Below are 10944 nucleotides of genomic sequence, written 5' to 3'. Positions count from 1 at the left end.
TTGATTCTGTAAGTCTAATGGTAAATTATTATTAATGAGATAATTGTGCCGCTAAAGAAATATTCTTTCCCTTAGACACCTTTTATCATAAGTGTATTTTAAACAAACCACCATTCATGTACCGATTAACCTTTCTCTATTGTTCAAAACTATATTTGTAACCGGACCAGATAGCTTTTCTTTGCAGAGACAAATAATACATAGGCTTAGATCAGGACAAACAAAAGTAAATTATTACTGCGACGACAAAGTCTACTAAAGATGTACGTACCGTATCGTAAACGTAACCCGAGCTACAAAAAGGTAAAACGCTTTTATTCTCTCAATGTTGCCAGTGAAATTTTATTTTTAGTAACGTGCTTTATGTAATAAAGCATGTTGCCTAATGCAATAGCCCCTTATTGTGTATATACATATGTTTTCTTTTAGCACTATAGTGGATGAGTGGATACGTAAAATTGATCTAAATTTAGGATATATATAGGACATCCTGTATGCATGTAGATTTCTATATCATTAGAGCGTCTGCTCGCATATGTACAGAAGTCTTCTGCAATTTTTGTTTTCTAAGCATGCGTAGCAGTCCGTACTTCCGTAAGTTCATGTCGCTTAGCCAGGTAGATATTAAGGCAGTCTTGAACGGTAACTGGTTATTCTGGTTGTTCGTGGCGAAATCCTTGTATCGTATCTATGCTTTGTCCATCCTCTCTACCGGAGGAGAAACGTACACCGCTTAATGTTATCTCAGTGTACTTCAAAGCGTTACTGTATCATTTTTCTAGTAAAACGATCTATTGGTGATGAGGGGGCGAAGTCCGATCAACTGTGACCCGGTGATTGCCATGACTAATCATCGGCGCATGGTGCATGGACCAAGGGAAGCAACAATTCAAAGCTACAAACGCTATGGTCATTCTAGTAAACATCTATTCTGGCAGTAAAACAACAACTGCAATTCTAATATAAACCTGATATTCGGCTGGGTGTCGGCAAAGCGTGTCGCTGCACTATATGGTTGCGTACTGACACCAAAAGCGGAGCACCATTTGATTGCGGTTTAATGAATACTGGTATTTGTACGACTATTTTACCGACAGAGTACGACAACAGTTGCTTCCGTGACGTGCTCTTTTTTCGAGTATGCGCACCTAAGGTTTAGTCCGGAACGGAACTGTTCTATTTAAGCCAATACAGTCTCCACTACGATAGAAAACTGGTTTCTGCCATCGTAAATTTATTGGAAAGGTCGCATGGGGCCTGGGGTGGACTATATAAATATATTTCGGTCCCGTTCAGCCTGATACTGGCGAATCTTATTGTGCGGCCTTTTTGATACATTTCCTGTTTATGTTCTTGTCTGCTCAAATCATAAGATTTTCGCAGACTTTTATAGAATTGAATAAAATTGACGCGCCTCAAAAAGATTAACAACTAACTGCACCGTCCGCCCTCCTTTGAAATGATCTCGTCGCTTCGCTGCCACAAGATCGCTAAATTGACTTAGTCATTAAATCGAACGATCGTAAATTGGATAGAGGTAAGGTTATAATGTCTTGTGTCTGGGAACGATAATTCAATGACGCCGCATTGGACCAAAGGACAAGGGTTCGCCGCATAGCAGATTCGATTGAAGTACTATATACAGCCTAAAAATAGGCTCTCGTTACTTTACCACTTTAAGACTAGTCGGAACAGAGGCCACATGTCCCGACTGGACCTAAGCAGATGCAGGACTACAACAAACAACTAAGCTGCGAGGACATTCTTTTACCTTTCTGCGCTTCTGACAGTGGCTTTGATGGCTATCCAGGGCCAGCCTCGTGTTAACTCTACATGAGTCCGAGTTCCCGACAACAGGCGAGAGATTAACGTGCCCGAGGTTTTTCTTAGTTGTGCTAACTGTTCCTGCGAATAATGAGCGGACGGTTAGAGAATATTTGGAAATACGATGGGTGGTTTTCTGTGGTTTTTTATATCGTTTCGTACATCTTCATATATGGCTCCACGATTTTCTTTATCTCTCCGTATTTTTGGCAGGAATAAATGGTTCGTACATGGAAAACTTTAGACAGGTTTCTAGCACAGCACTAACCCAGGTTGAAGCAAATTTGTTGGAATCTCTAGGTATGGAAATTATTTATATCCATACCTAGATATTACATTTGCGCTCAGCAATCGCTACTAACAGCGACGGCCTTGTCCATTATTATAATTACTGTAAATATTTATATTGGGTTGTCCGGCGCTATTTGCGCGGTTGAAAAACAGATATAAGGTAAGACAGCAATAGCTATACGCATTATTAATTAATATATACATTTTCATTAAATATATCGCTATAAGTGTTCAACAGGATCGACGGTAGAATACGTTAAGAGGCATAGAGGCAATCGAAGCGGCAGGGACTCGTATCTGGAAAATTTGGGATCTTAAGATATAACCCGATTCCGTTCTTCTCGACCGTGGTCGTTATTATAGCATGGCGAACATGTACATTCTCGCCAAACAAGCCCAGTATGTACTACCAACTGTCACACATACAGTTATCAAAAAATCAGTCAGACCTAATTGCGTTATCTCGTAGTGGAAAACCATTGCGAATTTTAACTGGCTCTGCTATTCCGCTCTTTACCCGGGTCTGACACTACTCTGTCGCCAGATCTTTCTCTAGCGACTAATGCAGACTGATCTACGGTTAGTCGATGACAGCGTTTCTTACTGGCTCCAGACGGATTTGGCTGGCTGGATTTTGTTGGCATAAATACACCATATTCTCCATAGTCTCCTGAATACACCATATTTGTTTTTATCTGTCTTAGGCTTAGTTCGCTGACAACGCATTATTTACTTTAAATCTCCTGTGATTTCACTAACAAGATTAATTTGAAATCTCATATTGAGTCGGTGGTGAGCGCATTGCCGATGGTACGTTTTGCTTCAGTTTGCATGATCACAGGAACATCATTGTTCCTCGGTGTAAATTCTTGAGGTATAGTCAGTTTCTTTATGGTCTTTAACTTTTCAATTCTTGTCTTTACAATGACTGTTTTGTTAACGGTGTTTCGCTGTTCCGTTGGAAGGCTTTTTTATCAATCTTTGATGGATCGCTATATTCTATTACCATAGCCTCCGCTTTCCGTTTCTATCTTTGTCGAGACAATCGGAGACTAACATTCTCGTACGTATTTATCCTAGAATGTGCCTGAGACTACTCCTACTTTTTTAGTGTAAAATCGAAGTTAAGTTTGGCTTACTTTAGTGTGTTCCTTATCTTTTTTATATCGCAGTCTCGAGGCTCGAAAGACGAAACGGTTCTGAAATATTTTTTCCTGTTATTGTCCAACTTGGCCAGCTACTACAGCCCTTATCATTTGTAAACACTCTGGTTGCGGGCTCTATATTGAGCTGTCAGATGCTGCCGAAGAGCAAGCTTGCCACTTGCGTAGTTAGCAATGTACTCCGATCAGTGATAATCTTCAACGAATGAAGCTCTTTTTTTCCCTGTTCGATTGGTTTGGATTTCACAAAGACTGTCACTTGGGGTTGCTGCTTCGAATCGTTAGCCTAAAAGTATGCCCTGCCATGACAAAATTGTTGAGGTACACAATAAAACATTGTTGGGATATTTACCACATGGTCTAAAGCAGAACATTTCAGTACTTGCTTAGAGACTAATTGAAGTTAGCCATTTGCAACACATGCAGCCTACTTTTACTTGGCTATATCTTCGTCGTGTAGAGTCGTCGTAACCCATTAAACCTTCTTTTATGGTGAAATTTAATGATAATATATATATATATATATAACCATAACGCATGATATTGCAGTATAAGACCCGTCGCCCATCGTTCACCGGTTTAATTCGTTCATAATAACGTCAATAGTTTTTGAAAAATAAAAAATACGCATGCATAGGCTCATCTGAATTTTTGGGTTCACACTATTACATCGCACCGATTGCATTCATAAACGATTTTATACGTAAGGCCAAGTATCTATTATTCTAACAGTAAATAAATAAGAGTGTTGGACCTGCATTCATTCAAGAAGTCAGGTTTCTTATTAGACCCGTTTTGAACCGATGGTAGGCGTATAAACATTACTGATTAAACACGCTGTTATTACGTTATACTGTGACATGCGCCTTAGCCGGTTATCGCAATATTAACTTTGGCGCGGCGCTATAAACAGCCAAGCCTTGATCTGAGAAAAGTCAAGAGTCACTGAAATGCAAATTCAGTAAATAGTATACTGCAGGTATAATTAAATAGCGCAAACATAGTCTACCGTTGCTTGCTTAGATCCCTTTTACGTTGACCATAACATCCATTTCAAGTTGTTTGTACAGACTTGTGTAGAAGAATCGAAAAATAAAGCAGAAGGTTTTACTTGAAATTCATAATTCGGTCCCACGATTGTCAAGTGGATAAAGGCTGTAAAGGATACAAACCATGGTAGGCACAGCAGGCAGCTTCGGCACAAAGTTTAATCGAGGATTGTGCGTTTAATATACTATAGGGGGTAGAACTTTTGCCATGTCTAACGTTTTGGAAGGAATAAAAATGAGGTGACGCGGAAAGGGCAACAGGAAGTTGCCCCGACTGCTAAACCGCAACTTTTGGAATTTGCTGCGATCTGATACGATCTCACCGGCTGTTACTATGGCTGCGCATCACAAGGAAGCAGATAACGTCCCAGAATGATGACCAATGTGGCTCACCCTATAGCAAGTCGGCGTGAGCCGTTTCGAGACCAACTCCCTCTTCTCGTCTCCTGTTACTGACCATGCCTCCGTTCTTCGCCCTGGCCGCATGCTATTTCCGGAGAAGCCTGCTTGAGATTTAAAGGAGGTGGTGGTAATTCTGACCCAGTGGCAACTGGCCAACGTACGTCGTCTTCGTTCTCTGAACTGATCGTGGTAGTGCCCGATAATAGTACACTGACGAGCTGAAGCTCATGGCAATGGCGCACCTCTGGCCCACGTTTTCTTATATTAGTAGAAGATACAAGATGCTTTTTTGTAATATAGCCCGCGTATGACGGACGGCCTGTTCGTTGCGTTGTCACCCGTATCTGCTCCATTTGCAAATTCGGCTCGTCTATCAGCGCTGCTGCTACCGCCTTCCAACTAAGAGCAAGAAAGAGGAAAAAAGAGAAAACGAAAGAAGATCGATCGGGATTGAGGGAAAACGAAAACGAAGAAAGTTCGGTAGCAGATACTAACAATAGCCCATCGTTTTTCTCACAACGAAAATTTGCCAAGCGAACGACCAACTGCACTGAAGGCCACAGAAATTGACTCTATATCCTTCGGGGCCTCTGCGCATAGGCGTGATCGTTTGCTTATCTGTCGATAAGTTTACCCGCACGCCAGTATAGTAGTATAACCCACAAATGCTGGTCGTTGTTCGGCACGAGCCAAAATGTCTTCTACAGGGCTTCGTGAAACTAGTTTGGATACCGTTGTCACCCAGAGTGTGAAATCTACGATCAATATAGAGAATTCGTCGACGAACGGTGCGTGAATTTCGCTTACCTACGTCGGGCTACTATTTGCTTAACAATTTGAATAACAGAACGGTAAAAAAATAAACCGTTTTCTGCTGGATTTTTGCAAGTACAATTTCCGAAACTGTAAAAATATACTAGCTTGGACGATACTTACTTACTTTTTCTATGTTGGTGTTTAGTTTTGACATACCGGTCGAAAGCCCTTTTCTCAATCTACCAGCGTACCGCAACGGTGCTATGCAAGTTTAACTTTTCATTACTTATTTAGTAGTGAAAATATATATATGGGGTAATAATATAGAAATATATATGTAAAAAACTTCCTCGTCGTTAGAAACTGGCTTAACATTTCTGCGATTACAGCTTATGATGATCAGACGTCAGCAGTTTGGGTTATGGCTTCTTCACGTTATTAGCGCTTGCTTGTGTTGACTCTAAGATAGACAAGCGCCATTTTCGACATGGTCTTATGTAACACAGCGTTTTTCATGTTACCCATTGCTACGCCCATGGACTATTTTCTAAAAGCTGCAGCTCTGATGAAACCTTCATCATTCCAGATATTTGATCTTTTACTTGCTGCGCGCCACCTCAGGACCACAAAGTATCTCTTGTTTCTCTTCATGGAACCTCAACTTCGATGATTTAATTAAATAACCTTCTCTTTGTTAGCAACTTTTATATACGTGTTTATTAAACCTTTCGGTCAGCACCAGTTATGACAAACCAGTGAAGGTTAAGTATTTTATAAGTACCGGCGCGGTTGCTCTAATTACTTTGGGTTGCAAATATCGAAAATTTCAGATTGAATTGAACAAAGGACTATATTATGAAGGATCTTCCTTACACGTTTACTAATGTTCTAAAGGTATATAGGCCTATGTTGACGAAGCAGGCGACGTACCTACTCGAATAGGAACTAGACCGTGACCGATTTATTGGATGATAGAAGTCAACCGGCTGCCAGACGGTCGTCATGTACGCACTTCGGCTGGCGGCCAGATAGATTACCATCGACAAGGGCGATACGAAGAACATTTTATTCATCGCTTCGTCCTCGTCGACAAACAGAAAGGGCCGTGAAAGAACGCAAGGGGACGTTATTTCTGCAAATTACAGTTATTCTACTTCAAAAGGTGTCTCGCCTTCCCCTGCTTCGATCACCGTCTCGTACCAACCGGCAAGCTGCTCCAACTGCGCAAGTCTTTGCTCGTCCTCCACTCACGCTCTTAACCCACTAAAAGATATAGGATAAAAATATAGGAAAATAGAAAAAAACGAAATTTCTCCGTTCGTCTCCTTCTCTTAGTCCTTCCTCTACTCCTTTGTTCACCCCTACAACGTTAAAGGTTGCAACCAGGTCTCAACCTGGTCTACGTATATGTTCGTGGTAGCCGCAGTAGTAGGCGATGCAATAGAGTTCTCTGTGTACATGCCACGATGCTAAGCAAGGCGTTTGGGCTACAGAAGCCCAACGTTGTAAGGGCCACGACAAGGCAGGCCAGGCCAGGTCAAGCCTGTGTGAGTATTGCCAGTAACGCCACCTCCTGTTACCATTTGGCCGGAAAATCCAACTGCTGCTACTGGTGCATAGAAATACTGTTTTGCCGCTTTGGCTATATTATCTGTGACAAAAGTGACAGCGGTTCTCTGCGTCTGCGACTCGCTGGATACAGATGGCAGGTATATGCCGGGCGAACAAGACTGCTGTTGCAGTGCGAGCGGCGGTAAACAGGAACATTACATATCGGCCAAAGCTGAGTCAAGCCGGAAATGGGAAAAGGCTACATAAAGAAAGACAAACGCGGTTAAGTTCCCGAAGCGGACTGGGCTGCCGGGAAGCTCTTGGATCGATTCCAAGTACCGAAAAGCAATGAGCATCAGTAGATTTCGTATAACAGTCCTTGTGCTGTTTCTGAACAAAGACGAGTTCCACACTCACCAAAAAGTGAGATAGGTCTGTTTGTGTGAAGAGGAATTTTTATAATCTCAGTAAACTTTAGCATGTGCAGTTCCACGAAGAGAAGAGATTTCTGGGTGAAACACACATTCTAGGACCGGATTTGATTCCGAATTAACTGGTGTGTTATGAACAGTCTGACTGCTTTATGCGGCTTCGAAATGGGTGACTAGACAATGATTATCAGATCTATTCGCCTCATTTCTCTCAACTGACTTATTTTCCTTAACCAACAATTCGCTGGTGCCGCATGCTCGCTGAAAATCCGAGGATTTTTTTGCCCCTTACCTGTATTACTAGTGATTTTTACAACTGCACATAATTGCAATTTGATTATGTCCAAGAAAGTAAATCTCTGGGTGCATCGTTTAATTATTTGCATCCTACTCCATTTAGTAGCATTTTAAAAAAAACGTTCAAAATGTTTGCTGCATAATTTACCTAGTAGTATATATACTCGTATATGGATGTTGTATCGGCGATTTTTTACGGCATTCAAAAAAAAACAAACGTAACTAATGGAAATCTTTGCAAAGGAAGCAAATACGTGTACCAGTGTTAATATTGGTAACGTACTTCTTACGTACTACTTATTTGCATACAACTGTCAAACAGATATAAGATTAGATGCTATCAACAAACATCGTGGCGCATTGCTTAGATTGAAACGACCTACTTGCTTTGTGATGACACTATATAGGTCGCAGGCGTCGTTCGGGTCTACCGGAACTTCCGAGAAGTCTAGAGCAAAAATCGTCCACTTAGCTTGACTTTTCGGGCTATGCTTCTCCAATTGAAGTTAAATCATCGAGCCCCCATAGGGCCTTTTGGATTGAAATGAGTCTCATTAACAATAATTATGTATAAGATGGAAACAAAGCTCGAGGAAACGACATCATGCACATACAGGTTTGCAATAACTGCAACGCAACGCCCGAAACAAGCTACCGAAATGGCGAGAAAGCGCGGGCAGTTAGTTCTCTCTCATATTGAGATTTGACCGCTCTGCCTCAGTCAACGCTGAGACTTTCCTCCCAAGCAAGCTAACAGATAAATAATACTTGCTTATATAGTCTGTATTATCGAAGCACATTACAGCTAATGCTAGCTGTGTTGGCTGAATAACAAAACAGTTACCTATTTTTCCATACGGTTTGTACATGCTTCTCGTATGTGCTTCCGCTAACGAGATCTTATATACAATGGTTATTCCCTATTTACAAAGAATAATACGCTCAATTCTGCTATAGGTAGGTTACGCTAAGACCATCTGTTCGTTTACCACTCTGGCCACTCGAATTTAGAACCGCATAATAATAATAATAACAAAATTAATCAAGATACGTTCACGTATACGATTCGATTAGGCTTAAACACACACGAGATAGCCTAAATTTGAAGCTGGATGTATAGACGAACTTTATTTCATGCTGGGACGCAGCATAAATTGAGTACGTTGAAAATCCCTCCTGGAAGTGGTTCATTCAAACAAGAAGTCATTCGACCGATTAACTTGTCCTCATCCGGGAACTTGTAAATTGAGCAATAGGCGCGTAGTACGAAGGTTAGGTAGTAGTATACATGTAGTAGTGTGTAGGCAATCGTGTAAGAAGAACCTGAAACCTAGTGTTTCAAATGATCGATGCTGCTGATGAGTCTCGACGCAAAAAAGTAACTGAGGTCACTGCTGTAAACTTATTTCATATTGCTCCCTCTGCAGTATATGATGTATCATTTCGAAGTATTATGTCCGTCATCAAAATATCACTTAGACGAAAGGCGTCAGACGCGACAGATCACTATTGAGATCTAGCCGACAGATGACACCGAAGAAGTCGTTTGTTTGAATACGGTTGGCAGATTTAGTAACGAGGTTAAATGTATCTCCGCATTGCTACGTTTAGGGTCTTGATCTGATAGATTAGCTGCTTTACAGGCACGTATACGAAATGCTTTCGCTCAGCAAGACCTGGGTGTACTTCAATAAATGCCGCTACCGCAGGGTAAAAATGTTAAATTTGTAAAATAAAAGATGTACATTAAGTCCACTACATATTATTATATTTGTGTCACGTCATATATGCTGTATATGTATTATTACTTAACACTAAACAAGTACATATATGTGCTTGTGCACTCTCTCTGTCTTCGTTATAGTTCAGGAGACGCTGTGCGGCCTTGTCAGCTGTGCTTCACTGCTATCCTGGCTTTACATCCTTCGTTCTCCTCATCAGAGGACCAACATCTGCTGTTTAACAATAACGTCTATTCATCGCTACTGCCGAATGACACCGAAGGAACAACGACGAAGGGAGAGGCAAAATCGATTGACCGATTTGACACACGTCTCGGGATTAAGGTATCTATGGCTTTTGTTGTAGGTGTCACCTGGATATAACAACTAATCGAATGAGTTAGGCAGAAGTAAAGACCGTTGAGCTTGAAGGGTCATGGTGAGATGGACAGATACCTTGAAAGACGATGCGAAACCTAAGACGTTTGATGGTTTCAGTAGTCACAGGCAAGAAAGCCAGGACAGGGGAGTGCGGCATCTTGATAAATAGGCACGACCCGGATGTCCGAGAACGAAGTGGTAGTAGCATTACCGACATCGAATCAATGTAGAAATTGGATCGGCTCGAACCGTTCGCCGAGCTAAAACGATTGGAGAGCGGATAGAATGAACAAAGAGCAAGCTTAGAATAAACACCCTCAAGAAGACGCGCACTAATCCAGGTGAGAGAGGCAAGTGATGGATTTTGCTGTGACGAAAAATGGCCGAGGAACAAAGCGGCGGATGGTCAAAAGACGGTCGTGGTAGTTCGGGCCGCATCTAAGGTTCAGAGATTTCTAGGTCTTCACTGCATCGTGATAGAAGCGGAGACAGCAGAGGCTCGGAAAAGGCAATGCGAATCTTTTATTTGAATAGGGGACATACGGGGTAAGACAGGGTGGGGTGCGGATAACACATGTTCCACTACGAGGAGAGGAGAGGCCATCTCTCTATTTTCAAAAATATCGCACGACCAAGAAGCAGCTGACAGCGAGACACAACTGAATGTAAGCGGCAGCAGAAAAGACAACACCTATAGGAACACGCAATACGTGGAATTAGGCGGATTTGCGTTTTTTGAATAAATCGCTTAAATACAATTTATAGTACGTTATCATTTTAACCCTTTAGATACTCCAGCTCTATTTCTAGCTTTGCAGTTAATTTAGAGGTATCAACATCAATCGCCGTGATATTCTTTTCTGTTGTAGAAACGTTACCTATATTAACAAAAATTTTTGTACTGTCTTTATAGTTATGATGAACAAACACGACCGACAAGCAGATCAGGAAAACTCGTATACAGTGAAAAAGCTTCTTGCTGATAGTTCCCTAACTTCACTCATAAAAAGTTGTGCAGCTTAGAGCAGTTATACTGACTTATTCGTATAGGATATCTTCGAATATAAGGCACGTCTGT

At 41.4% G+C, this 10944-nt stretch overlaps 1 protein-coding gene across 6 annotated transcripts in view; it reads left to right on the top strand.

The window, feature by feature from the left end:
* LOC111258726 (uncharacterized) overlaps positions 1–10624 on the top strand; it is a 19937-nt gene extending 9313 nt beyond the window's left edge. For 4 of the 6 annotated variants that reach the window (XR_015310268.1, XR_015310269.1, XR_002679158.2 and 1 more), the window contains exons 2-3: positions 9629–9830; positions 9984–10624. Coding sequence is in view for 2 of the 6 variants with exons in the window: in XM_086967564.1 (XP_086823690.1) it covers positions 9629–9830; positions 9984–10035 (254 nt within the window). In the remaining 4 variants the exon portion in view is untranslated. Of the gene's footprint in view, positions 1–219; positions 304–9628; positions 9831–9983 lie in introns of those variants that run through there. The other 2 variants (XR_015310270.1, XM_086967565.1) reach the window with 2 other exon arrangements.
* The last annotated feature ends 320 nt before the right edge of the window (positions 10625–10944 follow it).

The sequence above is a fragment of the Varroa jacobsoni genome, unplaced genomic scaffold (genome assembly GCF_002532875.2).
Source record: "Varroa jacobsoni isolate VJ856 unplaced genomic scaffold, vjacob_1.0 scaffold_258, whole genome shotgun sequence".
NCBI lineage: Eukaryota > Metazoa > Arthropoda > Arachnida > Mesostigmata > Varroidae > Varroa > Varroa jacobsoni.
The sequence above is the reverse complement of the archived record's forward strand: the minus strand, read 5'-3'. Positions and strand labels throughout refer to the sequence as shown.